The sequence below is a fragment of the Micromys minutus genome (assembly GCF_963924665.1).
Source record: "Micromys minutus genome assembly, chromosome: 2".
Lineage (NCBI taxonomy): Eukaryota > Metazoa > Chordata > Mammalia > Rodentia > Muridae > Micromys > Micromys minutus.
In genome coordinates, this window is record NC_137971.1 from 41,746,478 (window position 1) to 41,768,221 (window position 21,744).

The 21,744-nt window shown below is 41.6% G+C and overlaps 1 protein-coding gene across 2 annotated transcripts in view; it reads left to right on the forward strand.

Moving 5' to 3' along the window:
* PCSK5 (proprotein convertase subtilisin/kexin type 5) overlaps positions 1 to 21,744 on the forward strand; it is a gene marked incomplete at its 3' end in the record, with an annotated part of 393,680 nt that overhangs the window by 262,619 nt on the left and 109,317 nt on the right. Inside the window, exons 20-21 of one of the 2 annotated variants that reach the window (XM_080912752.1) lie at positions 722 to 837; positions 3,959 to 4,089. In XM_080912752.1, coding sequence (XP_080768878.1) covers positions 722 to 837; positions 3,959 to 4,074 — 232 coding nt within the window. Of the gene's footprint in view, positions 1 to 721; positions 838 to 3,958; positions 4,090 to 21,744 lie in introns of those variants that run through there. The other variant, XM_080912751.1, reaches the window with a different exon arrangement.

Genomic DNA, 21,744 nt, shown 5'->3' on the forward strand with positions numbered 1-21,744 from the left:
TTGCAAGATTGTCTTCCTAAATAATGAGAAACCTGATGATTTTTAATAATAAAGGATAATTTGAGCTCTGTGTGTTTGGACACTAACCTGCAGAACTGGTTCATGTTAGCTGGTATTTTTAATGCCTCAATACTACCTTAAAGTTTTCTGGTGTGTGTGTGTGTGTGTGTGTGTGTGTGTGTGTGTGTGTGTGTGTGTGTGTGTGTGTAGGAGATGTCTCAGGATCAGAGGTAAACATTGATTGTCTTCTTCAATTGCCTTTTCATTGTTTTGAGTAGGATCAGACACCAATTTGGTTAGATCGTCCAGCACAAGCTCCCTTGACCTATCTTCCTTCCAGTGCTGGGAATATAGAGACACACTACCACACCTGCCCTTTGACATGGGTGCTAGAAATCTGAAACTTACCAATAGGCCATCTCCCCATTCCCTTCACACATAACTTAGAGCTTTTAAAATTTCTGTTTCCAGGACACATTTTGGCCCCTTTGGCATCAGTGCCCATCTACTTACCATGTTTTTTTCCTAATGTTCTCAAGTCTAACAGCTATTGAAAGAAAGTGGGGGGTGTGTGTTTGTGTGTGTGTGTGTGTGTGTGTGTGTGTGTGTGTGTGTGTGTGTTCTTCAAATGAAGGACAAATCTGAAGATGTTAAGAGACTGATAATAAATATCCCTCATGCAGAGGGTACGAGATTCAATAATTGTGCATTTTGCCTGTAGATGTGATAACAGCTGTTTGACATGCAATGGCCCAGGATTTAAGAACTGTTCCAGCTGTCCCAGTGGCTATCTATTAGACTTGGGAATGTGTCAGATGGGAGCCATCTGCAAGGATGGTGAGTACAGCTGTAGGATTTGCTCTGTGTTACGGACTAACATCTTTCCATGTTCATAAAGAGACTAAGAAGCATGTAATATATGCTCAGTATCTTGTGGACCTTCGCTGACATTGATTTACATCCTTACTGAATCATGTTGCTCTGTGTTGTTTTGTTATCATTGTATAAAGACCAAATCTTACAGTGTAGCTAAGGCTAGACTCAAACTCATGGTCCTCTTACTTCAGGCACCTGGGTACCAAACCCCATTTTATTTTTCTCTTATTTTTTCCATTTTTTAATAATAGGAAGAAATAAATCATCTGCAACCCCAAGACAGGTTAGTTAGCTTTTTCAATTAATAAACTTTATTTTTCAGAACAGCTATCTCTTCATAGAACAAGTGAGCATGTGCTTACTCCAGGAGCACACACATGCATGGTCTTCCCCACTATCAACAGCCCACACTACAGTACGACATTTGCCATACTCATGAACCCACATGACACATCATCATCATCCAAGTCCATGGCTTACCTGAGCATATGTTTTGGCACTATCAATTTACTGCGTTTAAGTAACCATACATGCCATGTGTGTACAATTATCTCATCACAGAAGATTTCGGTGCCCAAAAATTCCCTGTGTTCTCCCATTCATCATCCTGCCTCGCCATTCCTGAAATCTCTACATTTTTTTTCTGTCTCCATAGAGTTTTTTTTTCTCCATATAAACCAAAGAAGACACATTTAATATTTACGATCGTATAGTATGTAGCCTTTCTGATTGGTTGGTTTTTTTTTTTTATTGTTTCTTTCTATTTTTCATTTGCCATACAGATTTTGTCCAGATTTTTTTGATGCCTCATACACAAAACCTCATACCCTACTTTGAACACTTAGCATTTTGCATAAATATCTTCCTATGTCCTGTGTTTTGGAACTTCATGGGCAGTTTCCTATTAATGAGAGCATAGTACTTAATCATGTAACTAAATATCCCCTACACTTGCCACTCTTTGGCTATTTGGATTTTTTATCATTTTAATATTTGAATCCTAATCTAATAGTGCCAGAGCATGTAAGGCTAAGAAATAATCTTCCAATATTCCAGCAGGAAAAAGATGTGATGATTAAAAGAAAGCGACAGATCAAACCAAAAACATAGGACTTCCCAGTGTCGGGCCTGTCTGCTTCACTTGTGACTAATGGGTTTTATTCAAACTCTAGGACCTCCCCAAAGATTCTGACTGAATTATTCAGGTATATACATATATATATATATATATATATATATATATATATATATATATATATATATATATATATGTATATATTATTATTATATGACACAGATAGTTTTAGAAACCTTTAAGTGTCCCTAATTTACAGTGCAGGTTAAGGAACTTCCTCTTCCAGCTTGGCAAATCCCAGGTTCTCTCACTCTTCCGCAGCCACGGCTTCCCCTGTAAATTCAGCACATTCCAGTTATTCACATGATGACATTAATCTTTCATATTTTACATAATCCGTACCGAGCAGACCCTAACTTTGTACCTAAACTTTGTACACAAAGTATATCTCAATACAGAAACCAAATGTAGTCGAACTACTATTCAACATGTGCTTGGAGACTGCATTTGGAATAGTCTTGGTCACAGGCTATAGCCCTAGGGAAAGGCACAATGTGAAGTTAGGAGTCTATGCTGTATTCAGATCTCCTCTCTACATAAGCCGAAGAAGACACTACTGATGCTGTGTGGTTATTCTAACGCTTCGTATTAGGAACCTCAAAAGGGCATAGCAGGAAGAGAGCCAATGGGAACACTGACACATGCTCATTTGTAGTCATATTTCCATGAAAGCATCTGGATGGCTTCATCTTCATCATGTTTTCAGAACAGGTAGTACAGCAGAGTAGGCTGGGCCCACCCTACTCTGTGCTTTTAGAGCCAGCCAGGGATAATTCTTAGTATACCACTCTGGAGTGAGAAGCCTGAAGTGGGGACACAGGGCTGTCTAATTATCAGCTGTCAGTTACTAGCACATGCCTTTTACAACCAGAACTATTTCTAAAGCATCTGTACACAGATTACTAAGAAAGATCCAAGTGAGTGACAGTCACATGACATCTCCTTTGACATTTTCACCTCTAGCCTTTGATATTGGACACCTAACAATATTGAAGCCCAAAGCCATCCTGCGAAGCCATCCTGACCATGGGCTAAGTTGTACCAAACAGAAACTTGGTCAAAGAGAAATTCCAGGATTGTGGGCTGGAGTGGAAAATGAAGAGCTGTTGTTTGCAATGAGGCTATTCTCAGACCTGTGAAGAATGAAATCTTTTGAGCCTTCGGTCACATGGCCAATGCTCTAAAAGACAACAGGTTGTTCCTTTTCAACTCCATATTTCCATGATTCTAAGACAATCATGTTGCAACTTAATACCTCTAGAATCAAATATATCTGTTAATTCATGACAACTCATTATTGCTTTTGAACATCAGGTTGATGGGATATAAGCATCATTCCTGGATCTTAGACTTAGCCACAGAAATGTACATTGACTTAAATGAAGCCTGTGGTTCCTGGTTCTCCTGTGTCATTTAACAACAGTTCAAATGAACATGGAAGAACTATACACAGAGCACCATATCATGTACTGTTAATGAGAATAAAATTAAAATTCCAATTGCTAACAGAATTGATATCACAGTGTAAGCATTATTACCTCGTGATACTAAAATAGCAGTCAATCTTGAACTGTCTTGGATTCATTGTATCTTGGATTCTATGAAATATGGTACAAATGACTGAATATTTTCTGCTCTCGATAATTCTGAGAAGAAAAGTTCCTTGCTTGTGATATTATTGATTTCTAATTTATTCTTTTGTCACTCTCTTTTTCCCTTTCACAAATGGATACCAATCACATTTGCTACTGGACTGCAATGTTTCTCCTTGAAAACACTGCTGTTGACTGAAATCACTTTGGGTGGACCCAATTCCCTCCTGTGCCTGCTCCTGAATGACCTCTTCCAATCCCCCAAATCTACCTCTCTGGCCAATCAAAACTTACCTCGGTGTGTCACGCTGCTCCCCACTCCACTCCCCCTCTCTCTTGCTGACTTCTGGAAAAGCAACGGAAGAATCCTGGGCAGAAGGAGGCTTCTGTATGCTTGTGAAAAAGAACAATCTGTGTCAACGGAAAGTTCTACAACAACTGTGCTGCAAAACATGTACATTCCAAGGCTGAGCAGCCACCTTCCAGCCCTGTTCCTGTAGACTTATAGATTATTCCATATTATTAAAGAAAAAAAAAGCCAAAAACTGCAAACCACCTTTCTCTTTCTTGCTATCTTTTGTTTCCCCTATCTGTCTCTCTCTCTCAAGTTTGTTCAGGGAGATGGTGAACTGTTTTGTCAGAACTTAAATAGAAGAAGAAGAAAAAAAACCTACAACAAGCCTACCTTTTATAACTGGATGTTTAGTGTTAAACAGCCAGAATCACAGAGACAGTATTGTATAACCAAAGTATTTGATGCCAAAATCTGACGTTAAAGTAATGATTTGATTTCCTGCCCTGGTTTGAAGGTTCATTTTATTTCTTTGCACTCATTCACTGTTTCTCCTTTAAAAATTACTAAAAATATTCCTTTTCCGAAAACATCACAAGAGCACACATAGATCAGAATGAAACAAGAGCTTTTGCCTCAGTCATTTTTCTGGTTTCGGTCGGCAGCCAGGAAAAAGGACAGGAAACTGGGCCTTGGGATCCTGAGAAGACCCTGCCCAGTGTGTTCAGCTTCTTGTCTTACTGTTTCATGGTTCCATGGTGATACCTTCACACACATGATTTGCTTTGTACATTACATTCCAGGTTTTTTTTTTCACTTTTCTTACCTGATAAGTTTCCTCCACTGATGTCATCAAGCAGTCCCACTGGCTTTTCAAACATTGTCAACTGGGTTGTTTTGTTTTTTATACAGCTGGTAAATGGATTATTCTGTATGTCAAACGGATGGTAGGAGCCAGAAGGGTGTGATAGCCAGAAGGGCTGAGGCTGTTCCAGGTCCCCCAAAGCCCAAGAGAGTCATCTGTAGGCTCTGTACAACCACTCGGTGCTACCTAGCCGTTGCTCCCCATCCCCCAATGGTTTTATAACTGTCACCAGAAATTACATTTGTCACAGTGGGAAGCATTCGGATTATAATGCAGAAAATTTCTTCCTGGGGTCGAATGTTTCTAAGAAGTCCTGTAATTTTTAAGAAATGGGATTTATTTAAATAATATTTAATCTCATGCTTACACTAGTGGAGCAGCGATTCTCAATGGTGCTTATTATGTGAGTTGTCTCCTCCTGTCCTTTTTAAGAAAATGAAACTGGAAATTGGATGTGGGTGGCATGATTGTACCCTCCTCGTTCTGTATTTTCTCACTCCTTTGTCCTTCTATGACTAGAGTCATGTTCTTATGAACCTGTCCACCGAATGTCATGGACCTGGGGTTAGTTTTTCTGTCAGATTCAAAATGTGTTCACTGGGTTTCTGTAACTCCTTAAACATTTTGTAGACTCTAGAATACTGAACTATAGAGAAGCTACTTTGAATCTGTGGTAGATAATGATGAACTGAGATAAATCCTTTTATAGTTCCTCTGAGACTAACTGATACCACACTCCTTCCCTTTTCCTATCTAATCTCCATGATGACCTCATTTACTTGGGGCGTGGACAGGCATCTCCAGGTTCTAAGCTTTGGAAAGCTACTCTTCCTAGATGCTGTGACTTCACTGCTAAGAAGAGAGTGATGATCTTGGGAAGGAGCTGGCTGTGGATTCTAAAGTCCACATTCACACAAGCAAGCAGTAACAGCCTACCCTGAAAATATCCCAAGGCAACAAAGTTCACTTATGGCTGCAGGTAGATAATGAGTAATTGACCCATTGAACTCTTTCATAGCATTGCAATGTTACTAGGTCAGGATATTCATAGGGAACTAAGGAACTGGCAGATTATGCTGGACAACTTTTCTTTAGAACACTGTTGGCTTTTCTGACTGGAAGAGCAGAGGGATTCCTGGCCAAGGTGGTATTCTTCTTAAGTTTCAATGCACAGGCTTCAAATGAACAGATGTAAACACAAGCCAGACAGATGGCAAAGACAAACTTGCCTGCAAACAAATGGAGCTGATTAGACAACGCTATACAATTGAAGGCACAAGGTCACAATAATACAAAAGATAAAACTGATGTCCTGGTCCTTAGAAAAACTAACCAATATGAAAGCAAAGCCACTGGGGTCCACTACCCTGCATTCCATGTCCCACTGACGACGCAGGTGCACGTTACGGAAATACCGGTTTAACTATTAGTGTGTTACTGCCTCATTTATCCACATTATTAACTAGAACATAATGCTTTCAAAGTCTACGTTAATGTTATATATTATGTATAAATATATATATTCATAATGAATATATGTGTTGGATAGCACAAAGTTTGGAGACGTGACAAATGCTCTTACCCTCTGGAGACAAAAGTCCTATTTTCTGTTTTCTTTTGTCTTTCTATCTTTAATTCACTAATTAATAGTGACCTGTTGTTAAATCCAAATCCACTTTGCTGAAAAATACTGTACATGTGTAAAATGTTCAGTTGGCTTTTTTTTTTTTTTTTTTGTAAAATATAGAACCGTTGTAATTGATACTGGCCAAAAATCAATGTTATTCCATATTTTATTTTTTCTATTAAATTAACCTAAGTTCCTGTTTATTTCCTCTCTTCATACCCATGTGTAAACACTTCTGAAAGACTTAGTGTATGAGAAAGTTCTCTGCTGCCATATAGAAGCAGGATGTGAAGCATCAGTTGATATGACTAAGACATCTAAGTATATGTACAGATTGAAAATCAGGAAGGTGGGTAGAAACAGGAAGAAGGAGGAAACAATACACACAACAGGTAGCATGTGGACAGCAGTGTACGTTACATCTCATTTTTAGGAAGAACGTAACAAAAATAGCCATTAAAACTTCTGTCCATCTTTAAAAGCTACCTGGTTGCCAGTGTGGCAGGAAGTTGAGTCATTTCTGCAGAATGGTGGGGGGGGGGGATAAGAAGGGGGTACGCAAGGATATAGTGGACGTAAAAACTGTAAAACAGAAGGGTCAGTTTATTGGAATCTTCTATAGATTTGCCAGTGGCTAGCCGACGGAAAGGATGAGTTTGTCCACCAGAATTCTCTGAGACATAGCACTGAATGGGACGGGAAATGAGCTTATCTAAGCAGTGCATGTATATTCTTATGACCTCTGCTTGAAATGAAGTCACTCTCCTGGTAGTTTATTCCTTGCCATTGTGCAGAGAAATGAGTGAGAAATCAGCCAAAGCGAACAGGTGAGTTCCAGCCAGATTAAACCATCAGAGAATACAGAAGATATAAGAGAAAGCTTCTGCTACCATACAGTCCCAGTATGAAGACAAAGAGAACTCATTATAGTGGCCACGGTGCAGCACACACCATGAATATAAAACACATATATCCTAATGTACACATAACCTCTGCTGAGTCTGAGAAGGACTCCAGAGCAGGGATACATGTGTTATCCTGTTTACCCATCAGGAAGCTGGAACATATAGACTCAAAACCGACCGAGGCAGCAAATCAATGCTCACAATAATGAAGTTCAGAAACCGACAGAAAGCGTTGAGTCACAAGTCTAGTAGGTGGGTCACTTTTAAGTTTAGGATGAACTGGTCAGTGCTGAGTTCCTGTAGGAAACAGAAATATGGTTGGTCTATGACTGTTACTGTCTAGGAGTCTTGGTCTGGCTCAGGGCTCCTAATAGGATTTGTTTTCTCTGCCAGTTAAAGAATCAGAAGGCAGGGAAAATGCCAAGCAAGACAGGTAACAGCTTGAAAAATCGCAAACTCAGGAAACAGGAGCAGACAGAATCAGTAATTTAGGAATAGCTTTTATTAGGTATGTGGGAACACACATATATCTTGCACAGAAACAAACGCCATCTGCAAAGAAGAGAGCAGATTTGAGAAGCCAGAGACCATCAGCTGCTCCTTGATGGCTGCAGTTGTTTAAGTCCTTGAAGGGGCTTCTCCAATTCAGGACTGGTCAATTTGAAGAAAGGAAAGCTGGCTGACTGACAACTGTGTTTTGATCCAACCTTGAACTTCTTGAGCCAGTTCTCTAGCAGAGGCCTTACCTGCAGGAGGAAAAAAAAAAAAAGTCCATAAGGCCTTTGTTTCAGATGCTAGACTCTTGTGTCAGGTTCAGAGGATGGTGAAGAAACAAGCTATGAGAGGTAACTATCTTTGTTACCTAGTCATGGTCCCTCTTCCTAACTGTTTGCCTATCAGGGAGTCTATCTACATGAGAGGTTCGAGTCAGGAAGGTATTTTCATGGTTTTAACCTAATTAGTTCGTTGCTACAAAGGGCAGTAGTTCAACTTACAATGGTGTAGCCAGGAAATGAGTACAACTTTGCATTTGGTGCTAGTTCTTCATCTATGGTAAGTCCCACCCTAACCACAATTGCAAAGTTCTCAAATGGCACCCCAGCAGAAGGCCTTGCTCAGTAGTGGCCTGCTCAGGCTTCTTGGGAAGTACAAGCCATGAACTTGGTAGTGAAGGAAACTAATTGAATTTATGACTATTTTATTGAGTGACCAACACTGAGTATGGCATATTTGAGTATGAAAATACACGGCCCCTACTCTCTGCATCCTTTCTATCCATATACCTCGATAGAAGACTCCTGAAACGCTGACATGGGGAGATATATGCTCTTCACCGTGTTTGCATCATCTCACACAGAATACCAGCAGAAAGCAGTGTATTAACCAAGTGGTATCTTATTTAGGGTTTTACTACTGTGATCAGACACCATGACCAAGGCAACTCTTATAAGAACAGCATTTAATTGGAGCTGACTTACAGGTTCAGTGGTTCAGTCCATTGTCATCAAGGTGAGAGCATGGCAGCATCCCAGCTAAGAGTTCTACCTCTTCATCTGAAAGTAGCTGGACAGAAACGCTTCCAAGAAGCTAGGAGGAGGGTCTTAAAGCCCCCACACATAATGGCATACTTCCTCCAACAAGGTCACATCTACTCTTACAAAGCCATACCCTGGACAGAACACATTCAATCCACTACCAGTGGTGATTTTAAACCGCTCTGGCGAATTGGATCCTACATCCTTCCATTCTCTAATACAAAATTACAGGCAGACACCAAGGCCAGCTGCAGCTTGACCTTGCCTACCCTAAGCTGGGCTCTGAGCCCTAAACTCAGAATATGTACATAACACAGAGCGTATAAGCCTGCTTCTTTTCTCTGGTTAACATCCACTTCCAGATGCTCTTGTTGCCAGGCCATAAAATCCAAGGTTCTCCACAGAGCACTTTATAGCCTTTGACATATTCATCTGGGCACAGCCAATATGAACTGAAATTCACTGTGGCTCGTTGGAGCTCTTTGGCACCAAGAATCAGACTCTAATCCATACAACCGTGTCTTCTCATCATCACTAGAGGTGACGATCCAGCCAGATTCAGTTCTTTGGCAGCAAAGAGGCAGTTGCACAGCAGGCCAGAGCATGAGTGGTGGCACAGGATCCTGTCTTCTACCGCCAGGAGACTCTGCAGAAGATGATTTGGCCAGGTTTCCCTTGGGTCCGTTGGTTCATTTCTGAGACATACCTTCACACTATGGTTTAAGCTGGCCTTAAACTCAGAATTCTTCCAGCCTTAGCTTCCCAGGTGCTGAGTTAGTAGGCATGGACCCTATGCCTGGCCTTGGTTAAATTATTTCTGAGGGATTTGCTTAACAGGATCTCTTCCAGTTGGTCATTGTTTGGATACAACTGTTGTTTCCTAAGCAACAGAGGTTATTTCTAGGAAATTCCAGACATTTTCTGAGGTCCATATTTTAAGATCCTGGACTGTTCATCAATATTTTTATATACTTTTATAGTGTGCAGCTTTTGCTATCTTGCTTTAAGCTCCAGGAACATGCTACCCAGCCTCATCAGATCTGCAGATGAAAAACACAGGCACACTCATTACTCCATTTCAACCTGCCTCCTTGGCTCAATTGCTGGGCACTACTAATCCTTCTCGGCTAGTGTGCCTTTCCCAATACCTTATCCCAGCCCTCTAAATCTGCCCTCAACTTTAGTTTCCCCGTTACCTTTAGTCCCAGCTCAGCACCTTAACCGTTCACCTGGAAAAGTGGCCTATGACTGCTCTGCCTAAAATCTCACACTATTAATCACCTTTTGTCCCTCAGAAGAATAGTGAAAACTTTCCTTCCTCCTCTGCCACTCCTTGACTCCCCTCTGATGAAGAACCCAGAAGTCCTGCCTCTTTCCTACTATCTAGCAATTTGCCCCTGGCATCGCCACTGACAGAACAAGAACCAATTGGGAACAGGACCTTAGAAACAGAACAACTTCGTTCATATTTTAAGTATGCAATGTTTTAATTTTAACATAGTTTTATTTAATTGGACACATACAGAAGTCCCAATAGACATGAATTTTCTGACCCAAGAATTACTGCTAGTAAGTGTTGCCAGGATTCAAACCACCACTTCACCTTTTCTAAGAGTGCCAGAGCACATTAACTTCATGTTACACACATTGCAATGTGAGCAGAAATCTTTTCCCACTTGTCTTTTTGGTTTTTGGTTTTTATGTTTTACTTATAAGCCCAAATAAATACAAACTTTCATTGCTATACACCAGCCTTTGAGGTTCTTACCTTCTTCAGCTGACCTTAGCTATCATGTGACAGTATTTTAAGAGGCATGAAACATGTTGAGAGTTCAGAGGAACAAGCTCTCGTTGCCAAAGAAATGCTGATGCCCCTTATCCTTGTACATGGCCTTCAAGAGCATCCCAAAATAGTGTGAAACATTACAAATAGAGTTGGCTTTAATGTGCACAAATAAAGCTGCAAAGGTCAAAATCAAATGGTATCTTAATTAAATATCTGTAAATTGCAACATGTCAAACTATTCAGTTGTAACTTCACTCTTAAAGAATTGTGTATAATTAAGTTTAATGTAGGATGAAGGTGAATTTTAATTATTGGTACAATGTAAAACCTCTAGAAGTTAGAGTAGGTAGGCTCCATGGGGATGTCAATAGTGCCTGGAACAAGTGAGAAATTCACCATTCACTCCAAAGGCCATGACTCAAGGAGGACCCTTGGGTGAAAGCCAGAAGGGAGACTTTCCAGCGAAAGCAACCTGTAAAATCCTATTTTTGTTTTTTATACTCTCTTCAAGGAGCATTTAGTCTTATTGCTTTTAACTCCACCTCTGCTGATCTACTTTCCATTTCAATGATAAAATGCCTGAGGCTGCATATTTTATACTGACAACAGGTTTATTTAATGCAGTCTGGGGAGCTAAGAAGTCCTACCAACATGACGCTGGTTTAGGAGTCACATACACAAACCTGTCCTTACTTCTTTGCTACATAACATCATGGTAGAAAGCATGGATTGAGTTCCTATAGAAGAGAAACAATCAGATGGTGAGACAAGAAGTCATTACAAATGAGGAACAGAGTAGACTTTCATTTTTCTTTTCCTTTTTCCAACAATAAAGTCATGACAACTAGTTGGGATACCATCACAACTCTATTTAGTTAAGAGCCTTGTCTCAGTGGCTTCCCAATTAGCTCTACCCTTTAACATCCCCCACCACTTAACATCACACACTAGAAACCTACATGGAACATCCTCTCTTTTTCCTAATCTCTTTCCCCAGATTTTACCGATTCTATCAGCTACTGGGCAATTGTTTTCAGGTACCTAGTAGGCATCTCAATTAACAAGTACAAAACAGACATTAGTCACCTCAACCTTGCCCCCATTGCCTCTGCCCCTGTAGCTCTGCTTTCTCAGGAAAGGGCTATTATATTTCACCCAGTTGATCAGGACTCCTTTTTTCTGCCCCAAATCCAATTTAATAGCAAAGTACCACTGATTGTACTTTCAAAATCTCTCTCAATGGCCCACTTCTGCTCACTCCATGAGTCTTCAAGTGGCTTCTCTGCCTTTATGCTGCATCTCTGCCTTCTCTTTTATTCCTGTCCATCCACACAGCAGACTGCCAGGATTTCAGAATAAAATCAAACGTCACTGAGCTCTTTCTGCCCTCACCTCATAATGCCATCTCCTTTGGCCTCATACTCTGGTTATACTAACTTTCTTTGTATTCTTCAAACAAAACCAGCGTGTTTATGCTTCAAGATACCAAATCTTGGTTTTAAAAAACCCTCATTTCTGTTACAGGATAATGTATTACTTTGTCTTGCTCACCACAGCCTGTGACACGATGCCAAGGAGAAGCTGCAGGTCACCTCTCTGATGTGAGCTCATCTATCCACCTTCCTCTTTCCATAGTTATAATCACATGACATTCTTGATTCATTTGCCTGTTTCCTATCAGTCATTGCTGGGAGAACTGGTACCTTTCTGTTCATCCTGTCTGCAACTGTATTTTATATATCTAGCATATTTTAATTACAGCCTGTGTAATAAATGAATAAGGAGGTATCGGGGAAGAATGGCATTTGATTTGAATCTTGAAGTATAAACAAGAGTTTTATAAATCAAAACAACTTAGAATCCTTAAAAAAAAAAATGGTACTCAAGAGAGTCTCTGCAAAGTCACAGGACCACTTGAAGGACTGTGCAGGGAGGTGGGTGTGCAGCCAACGGAAGGATTCATGGACCATTGCCCTCCTTCCATCTCCTCTTCACCAGAGCCATCAACCCTCTTGAGAAGCTAATTGACTTGCCCAAGGACCCCATCAAGTCACCTCTTGGCTCCTCGCCAATGTATTTGGGAAGCAATCATTCAGAGAGAGTGCTGAGGAGGGCATACCTGCTTCAGTCCCCAGAGGGCTAATGGCTGCTTTGAGCCAGCTAAAGAAAGGCAAGGGGACTCAGCAGAGCTTAGGGGTCAGGTGAACTCACATTAGAGAGGTGACCTGCAGCTCCTCCTCGGCATCATATCCGAGGCTAGTGGAAGGATGGCAAAGTAACTTGTTATCCCAATAACTGTAATCCAGTGGGTCCTGCTAGTAAACCCAGGGTAACAAATTCTAGGTGTTTTCAAGTAGACTTCTGTTGTCTTGTGAATCATAGTGATTACAAAACAACAAAAGGTAAACTATCAAGAGTTAGGCCTGTCTTACATGTGGACCTGAATTTGTAAGTGACTTAATATTGTGAGAGCCATCAAAGTGGCACATCATTTCTGAGACTGTGGATGGGAATTATCTAAAGCCACAATAACAGCTGCGGCACCCACTGCTTTCTATTATTTTCTTTTTATGTATACTTGTGAGGCTTATGGTGTGTGTGGGGGGGGAGCTGTTTGCATGGCTGGCTAGCTGGCTGTGTAGCTGAGAAGCTGTATGGTTGTAGTACCTGCTAAAGCCAGAAGAGGGCACTGGGTCCACTACGGTTACAGGCTGCTGTGAGCTGCCCAGCACAGGTGCTGGGAACTGATTCTCTGCAAGAGCAGCATGCTCCCTTAACAGCTGGGATGTCCCCCTTATTTTATTCTCAGATAGTGTTTCAAGCAGCTCCGGGTGACCAAGAACTCCTTTAGCCTCCTGCCCCCACTCCCCAAACATTGGCATTTCAGCCTTGCTACACCACACCTTTCTTGATCATCCAGTCCTTCAAGAATGAACCCTGAGGGACCCGGCAGCTGTGTACCAGTTATTGTCTGGCAGAGTTAAAGTTAGTGGCTCTTTGGATCAAAGAATGCTTGGTGAACAGCTTCAGCACTGCAGTCTATAGCCTCTGAGTCTCATCCACCTGGGTGTGTGGACAGGATTTCCACTGCCCCTGCATCCTACAGCGTCTGAGCCTCATCCACTGGGATGCGTGGTGGAGGACGCATCAGCCATATGTTGTCTGATGGTTTAAGGCCAAACGCCCCAGATCCTGCCATGTTCTTTGCAACTGACCAGCAACAAGCAGGCCAGCTCACCACTGAGCTGTGCCTTTGTGTCCTTTCCACAAGGAGATACGGTCCCTGCAGCCATTGTCCAGGCCTGTCCTCTTGAGTTCACTGCATGACTGGATGTGTATGTGGCAGAGGGAGAGTGAAGCAGTGCCCTTCCCTGCAGGTCCACATTGAAGTCACGGTGTGTTTCCTGATAACCCACTGGGGATCCATGGCTGAACATGCTCCTTCCGTGTTTCTTACCTGGCAGAGCGGCGGCTCGTTCTCATGTCAGGCTAGGGTGGCCATTTGTCCTCTAGACACCCTGTCATTAGCCAGGGCTTCTTACTGAGTCCCCTCTGGCAATACAACTGCCTTAACTGTATCTTTTTTTTCTCTTGCTCCCCTCCCACAATAGGTCAATGATCTCCTCCCGACTACCACATTAGGTCAGCATCACTGGAAGGTGCTGCCTGCTGCTCCCACTTTGGGGAAGAGACTGGGTTGAGCCTAGTGTATTTTGAATAACACCCATCATTTCTAAGAAATTGGTCAATGTCATAATGACCATCATAGAGAATCTGGAAGGAGGCTGTCTGGCTTCAATGCTAACTCTCTTGATTATTAGCAGCGTGATCACTTGAGAAATACAGGTCACTGAATGTCTCTCTATTTAAACAATAATGGTCCAGTAGAGAAACTGGGATTAAATGATAATGCCAGTATGCGGCACAAAGGTTGGTTCTTAATACTATTTAAATTACCAATTCAACATCCATCATTGAATGCTTCCCTCCTTTCTGCTTATATCCAGTTCATGACCAAATCTAATCACCATGCCTCTGGTTTGTTCTTCAGTGTGTCCTCTTCCCTCCATCCGCTCCCACAGTGGGTCAGCTATCCCCCCCCCCACTACCACATTAGGTCAGTACCACTGGCCTGCGCCATCCTTTCAGATTCAGCTTTATGAAAGAGAAGAAAATAAAACAGCATGAAACAGGATGTGAAAATGCAATGTGAGCTCACTCCTCTTCTGCTGAAACCTATTGCTACCATAGCCACTAGCAAATCCTGCAAAATCTGACCCCACCCCTTTTTCTCTCCATTTCTTTTGCATTCTTCTTCATTCTCCTATAACCATCCCTGGCTCAATGGGTTTGTAATGGATAGATTGATGGGGTGAATGGATGGGTGGGTGGATGGATGGATGGATGGATGGATGGATGGATGGATTAATGAATATACTGTGACACAACTGTCAGGTTAGGACAAATAAGACAGTATTTTTGTCCGTTTGCCTCTTGTTTTGAAGTAAGAAGGATGAGAATTAAATTATGGAACATCAGAAGTGTTATATTGTTGCCTAAGTAACTTCTGATCCTTGCAGCCTTTTGTATGTATTCCAAACTATGGTGGAAACAGCTAAGCCAGAAAGAGGCAGGAATTAGCTAAATTATATATATTTATATATATATATATATATATATATATATATATATATATAGTAGACAGATAGAGATAAATTATATATATATATATATATATATATATATATATATATATAAATATATATTGGGGTAGCCACACATATTGCTAATTTCAACCTCAGAAGACTGATCTAAAAAGATTACAATTTGAAACTACATAGGGAGACCCTGTTTCAAAAGCAAAGTAATGAAGATATAGGTCAGAGGTAGATGCATCTCTAGTACGTACAATACCTTGGGTTCATCTCTAGCAAGATTTTTAAAAAGACAGACAGAAAGAAAGAAAGAAAGAAAGAAAGAAAGAAAGAAAGAAAGAAAAGATGGATGGAAGGAGGGAAGAAAGGAAGGAAGGAAAACAGTTCTACAAGTCTAAAGATGCAGACAGCAATTGCAAGTGTAACAGTACTAGAGCACCTGCCTAGCTTCAGGACTGTGGGAGATCCTGGGCTGTTCTATTCCCAGCACTAAGAAAGAAAGAAAGAAAGAAAGAAAGAAAGAAAGAAAGAAAGAAAGAAAGAAAGAAAGAAAGAAAGAAAGAAAGGAAGAAAGATAGAAAGGAAGAAAGGAAGGACAGAATAGAAAAGAAAAGAAAAGAAAAAAATCTGCAAATGCCTCTTTTCTATTTGCACCACTCAATTACTATGATTTCTTTAAATGTGCTCTGTACAAAGGTCTATTGACAATTTTTCCTAGAAAATACACAAAGCTTAACTTGCTACTAACCTGCTACTAGGTTAGCTTTTATTTTTCTTTGTCCTTGATCAACTCATTACGTCCCTATTCTAGCGCACAGGCACAGTGAGAGGCAGGCAGGTGAAGAGGTGAGGCTTCTCAAACCATGGAGGACTCCTGGAGTTCGTTGGAGCAGTGTAAACCGTGGGGTCTCCAGTAAAAATTGTTGGTGAGTGGATTTGCACTGAGGAATTCCCAAGCTTGCCACATCTCTATTCAGCATAGTACAGAGGCCTAAAATCTACCTTCTGATATCAACTCATTCCTGCCCAGGTTTGGGGATATATATCTCTAAGCTTGCAGTCACTACAGTCTGTAGAAAGCCAAGAACACAAGGACCCTGCCTTGTTCTGGGAACCCCAGATATGTGGGTACTTCAAAACCACAGCTGAGTTAAGTGGTTATCAACAGAGGTATCAGTGGACCCTTGCCATCTCAGGCTAATGTATACACTACAGTGAAAAAATACAATATGGTGTTATATTTTAATAAATATAACAACTTAATGAACTAAGTGATGAATATGACATATTAATAAAATAATAACCACATCTTGCTGTGTCTATCGGACAGATTCCACCTCCACCCCCCTGTAAGTCTGTGGAGAGATCATGCACTATAGCTTCCCCTTGTGATGACAGAATTCAAGAATGTCTTTGCTGGCACTGTATCCCAAAGAAATAAGCAGTCTGAGTCTGCACTAAGATGGTGACTGTCCCTCTGAAGATTCTAAGAAGACTAGCTGGCACAGAACAGTGATGTGTCAGAATTACTCAGACACCTCATTTGGTCCATATCAATCCCACCTCAGGATTTCTAATTCAGCTAGTTGGTCCTGAAGAGAAGCTGGGAATTCTGTTCCTAATTGATACTGATGCCGTTGGCCCCCCCACCTTAAAAACCACCAACATGGGTGTTAAATAGCAGAGCCACTAGTTACACTCAGAGACCGGGGTTCAAATCTCAGCTCAGCCACTAACCATGCAATCTTTGATCAATCACTTACTCTTTCTAATCCTCAGCTTTTCTTGTATTTAGAAGGGAAACAGCAATGACACCATTTCTGAGATCCCAGTGAGACACAAAGCACCCCAAAATTCCTTTCCCCTACTGTTTCCCAATATGCTGGTCACCTTTAAGGAGAAACTTATTTGTGTCTAAGGCTTCAGTCCAAAATCAGCTAGATCTGGTGCTGTGTGACTAAGGCAGTAGGCATGGCAGAAGCATGCTCCAGAGGCTGCCAAACTTACAGGGACAAGGGAGCAGAGAAAGCTAGGAAAGAGCTGGGGCAAGTGATATCTTTACAGGATACCATCCCTGCAAGCTACTTCTTCCAATGAGGCCTTGCACCCTACGTCACACCATGTACCCATCTACTGATGAAGTTCATCCACTGACGAAGCCAGAGTCCTCAGGATGGAAGCCCTTTTCCAAAACCCACCAGACAGCAGCCAGACTTTAAAAATGTCAGACACGAACTGTAACAAGAAACCCTGTGTCTCTGTCGGGGCTGCCATGGCAACACTTGAGTAGTAAGCAGTGTAGAGCCAATGCCTCCCTCCAGAGATGACCTGCCCACAGGAAATGCTAGGTGAATATCCAGGTGCCCACTTGGCCTCCAAACAGAAGAAGTGGTTCTAAACAAGCCACCATTCCTTCTGCAGGATGCTGCCCATGTAGCTTTATGACCTGACTATAAGAAATTAAGTTACTCATCCCAAACCTCGAAGTTCACAGTAGGCAGAGCTCTGGGGTAAGAAAGTCACATCTGTCTATGACAGCTGACTCTGCCACACCAATCACACTTGCAGCTTTTCTGTATGAGCTTCCTACAGCTGCTACAACAAATGGCCACAATTTGGTGCCATTAGTACAATACGTATGCATTCTCCAGTCCTGGAGGTCAGTACTTTTCTCTCACAGGTTCACCTCCCACATGACCATAAGAGACCTGTACCTTCCCTTTTCCAGCTTCTAGAACTGCATTGCTTGAATCCTCAGCTCATGGTCTCTCTCCCATTGTCAAAGACAACAACAGGGTTTTAAACCCCTCTTTCTGCTGGTCATTGTAATACCTTGCTCTACAATCAAATGTCCACCTACTTCCTCCCATAAGGATGCTGGTGATGTATTAGTTCAGCCAATAATACTAGTAATAATATCCCCATCTCACTTTCTTTAATGCAACTACATCTGCAAATTATTTTTGCCACAGTGTTATGGTTTGCCCAGGGAGTGGCACTATTAGAAGGTGTGGCTCTGTTGGACTATATGTGGCCTTGTTAGAGTAGGTGTGTCACTTTGGGCATGGACTTTAACACCCTCATTCTAGCTGCCTGAAAACCAGTATTCTACTAGCAACCTTCCGATAAATATGTAGAACTCTCAGCTTCTGCCTGCACCATGCCTACCTGGATGTTGCCATGCTTCCTGCTTTAATGATAATGGACTAAACTTCTGAACCTGTAAGTCAGCCCCAATTAAATTCTGTCCTTATAAGAGTTGCCTTGGTCATGGTATCTTTTTATAGCAGTAGAAGTCTAACTGATATACCATGTAAGGTAATATTGACAACCCTGGTTCTCCATGCTTTAGTGAGGCATTATTTAACCTACTAAACTTGGATCCATCTTCTACTCTCTGAGTCTCCATTTTTTTAATAGTAAAATGGAAATAGTAATATACCATCAGGGGAATAGTGCCATGTGTTACTCATGGAATCACTAAAGAAATGTCCACTTGGTTGCGAAATACTTTCTGCTACTCTGTTTTACACTCAAATAGCATTAAAAAATTAGCCTTTTTTATGTGACAAGCAGCCAATAAACACTTACTATACACTAAACCTTGATATATAATGCAATACGTTGTGGAGAGATTCCCTACCTTTCTGGCTTTCATGCTGTAATAAAGATATATAAATGGGGCCGGTTAATTCAAGGCTTAAACATATACGATAAAAATAAAATAAAATGAAAGCCAGGTGTGGTGGCACACACCTTTAATCCCAGCACTCAGGAGGCAGAGGCGGATCTCTGTGAGTACAAGGGTAGCCTAGTCTACAGATTGAGTTCCAGGACATCTAGGGCTAACAAAGAAAAATCCTGTCTTGGGGAAGGAAGAAAGGAAAGAAAGAAGGAAGGAAGGAAGGAAGGAAGGAAGGAAAAAGGGAGGAGAAAATGGATGGAGGGAAGGAAGGAGGGAGGAAGAAAGGAAGGAAGGAAGGTAGGAAGGAAGGAAGGAAGAAAAAGGAAGAAAAAGGAAGGAGGAAGGAAGGAAGGAAGGAAGGAAGGAAGGAAAAAGGGAGGAGAAAATGGATGCAGGGAAGGAAGGAGGGAGGAGGAAAGGAAGGAAGAAAGGTAGGAAGGAGGGAAGGAAGAAAAAGGAAGGAGGAAGGAAGGAAGGAAGGAAGGAAGGAAGGAAGGAAGGAAGGAAGGAAGGAAGGAAGGAAAGAGATTCTATAACAAAGCATAGGTTTCCTGGGCTGGTAGTAAGAGAAACCTGAGACAGGAGGTTAGAGGACAGGAAAATTCAAAACAGCTTGGAACACCTAGGAAGTGCTAGTAATGTTTATAAACTAATGCCTTGGGTACCAGATGAGAGAGATGTCCTGAGGGTAGGGTGACCCTATATAAAGGAGTTTGGCTTATAGTGTGCTCCTCCAGGAAAGCTGCAGAGGTGTGGGGAGTTGGTTCTCTTGCTCTTCTACCCCCTGTGGTGGTCTGTGGATCTTTGCAAGGAGTCTTAAAAGCTTTAGCCTCCTTTAGGACACTTAAATACCAAACTCCCAGAAAAGTCTCTGCACAGCGGCCTCAGTTCCTTTAAGAACCTCTTTCCTTTCTTCCTCATTGAAACCTTTATGATTCATATTTGCATAACTTTGCTTTAAGAGCCTTGCTTTAGGGTGGCCTTTCAGTCCTCAGCCTCTCACTTTTAAATCACTTGTTCTTAGAGACATTTCTATGCCTCTGGATTCTATTTTACCCATTACTTTTTTGCTGTTCTTCTTATATGAAAATCTTTAAAAGGCAAAATTAATGTGTTAGCGATTAGAGTATTTGGGAGTAATAGTGCCAGTTGCTTGTGCTGTGAGTTTGTCCAACGTGGGTGATTTTGCTGGAACTGACTGGTGGAAACTGTGATAGGTCCTTAGTGGAACTATCATCTGCCCTAAACGCGTGGTTCCTAGTCTGCTTCATCTTCTGAAACACAGAACCCCTCGCTACAATACTTCTGTCTACTGAGAGCATTTGGTCCATGGACTTTGATATATTAGTACTGAACTCCTGAGCTGGAGAATTATTTTGCATTTAAAATTGAATCCATTGCAGCATGTCTAGAAAAGTGGTCATGTTTTACCAAGGATAATTCAGGTCTGAGTGGGATAGGATTAGTCTGTTGTGAAGCCTGAGCCCATCTAGTCCACTGAAATCAAGATTGCGGGACTACATGCTGGTTACTTAACCTGTCGACGAATTCAGCATAACACGCACACCAGCCTTTTAGTCCCTTGCTTTTCAGTTCATTCTTAATCCTGCTGTGTTCTGGGGGCAGCCTCTGGCCTCTGTTCTATGGTCACTTCTTCCAGTGCCCACTTATTTTCTGGTAAACGTTCTGATCAATGCATCTACTAACCACAGTAGATCCATAGTAGCTGATCACTAATCAATCAAAGTTTGCAGGAATTGTGTTTGTGGTTAAATTTTGATTTGTGTTATATACCAACTAATGCCTGGAACATATTAGGTTCTCAATAATTACACATTTGGTGAATTAATGAATCTCTTTCTGTGGTGCTTCCAGCTATTAGACAGCCATTTTTGCTTTCTCTTTTCCTTTGAACTCCTAGCTTGATACATCTCCGCTTACTTATTTGCCATAATATTTTAATTGGCATATCACATGACAAATACTTTGCATCATCCTGGGAAATAATTGCTATCCACAAAGAACAGTAGGTCCCACAGGGTAGAAGCCTGTATGCAGAATCATGTAGCCCTGTGGAGCAAAGCTAGTCACTGCAGCTGTGCGAATATGTGGAAGAACAGAGTCTCTAGGGCTGCCAAGGGGGAGGATAGTGTTTCTAGGGAAAGAAAGAAGGGAGCAAGAGCAAACCAAACACATACTCCAAGGGAGTGCATATTCAAAGTCCCTGGGAATCCCAAAGTCTCTTAGAACAAAAGAAAGTGTCTTAGGTGGCCTCCCAGAATCTGACAAGGTGACATTCAAATTCAAGAAGCTTATTTGGGAGAAGAATGAAATAGCAAAAGTGAGTGTGTTAAGCAAGAAGGAGGAGGAAGTGGCCTGTGAAGGTTATGTTGTCAAACCAGATACAACAGTAGAATGATGGGCACAATGCTGTAGGAAGCATTCAGAGAAGCCTCAAAGTTACCTCTCAGGAGGGGCAATAAAGCTGTTCAACATGGGTTACAGACACTCCTGGGGGTAAATCGCTCCTTCTTCTAGTGCACCCTGTGTGCCTGACAGCTCTCTTCTGAGAAACGATACAGCAGATTCTCTCTTTGAATCACTTTCTAAACACACGTGGTGATATCAAAGGTAAGTCCAGAGTACCCGGAGACTGCTGTAGTTTGCAAGGAAATCTTCAGGAGAAACAACCAGAAAATGAAGCCAGGGACTGCTTGTGAAGGCTCGTGTAAGTCAGAGAACTGTGTTCTGCATGAAGCGAGCAGTGCTGGAAAACTTTAGGTAGAAGGAC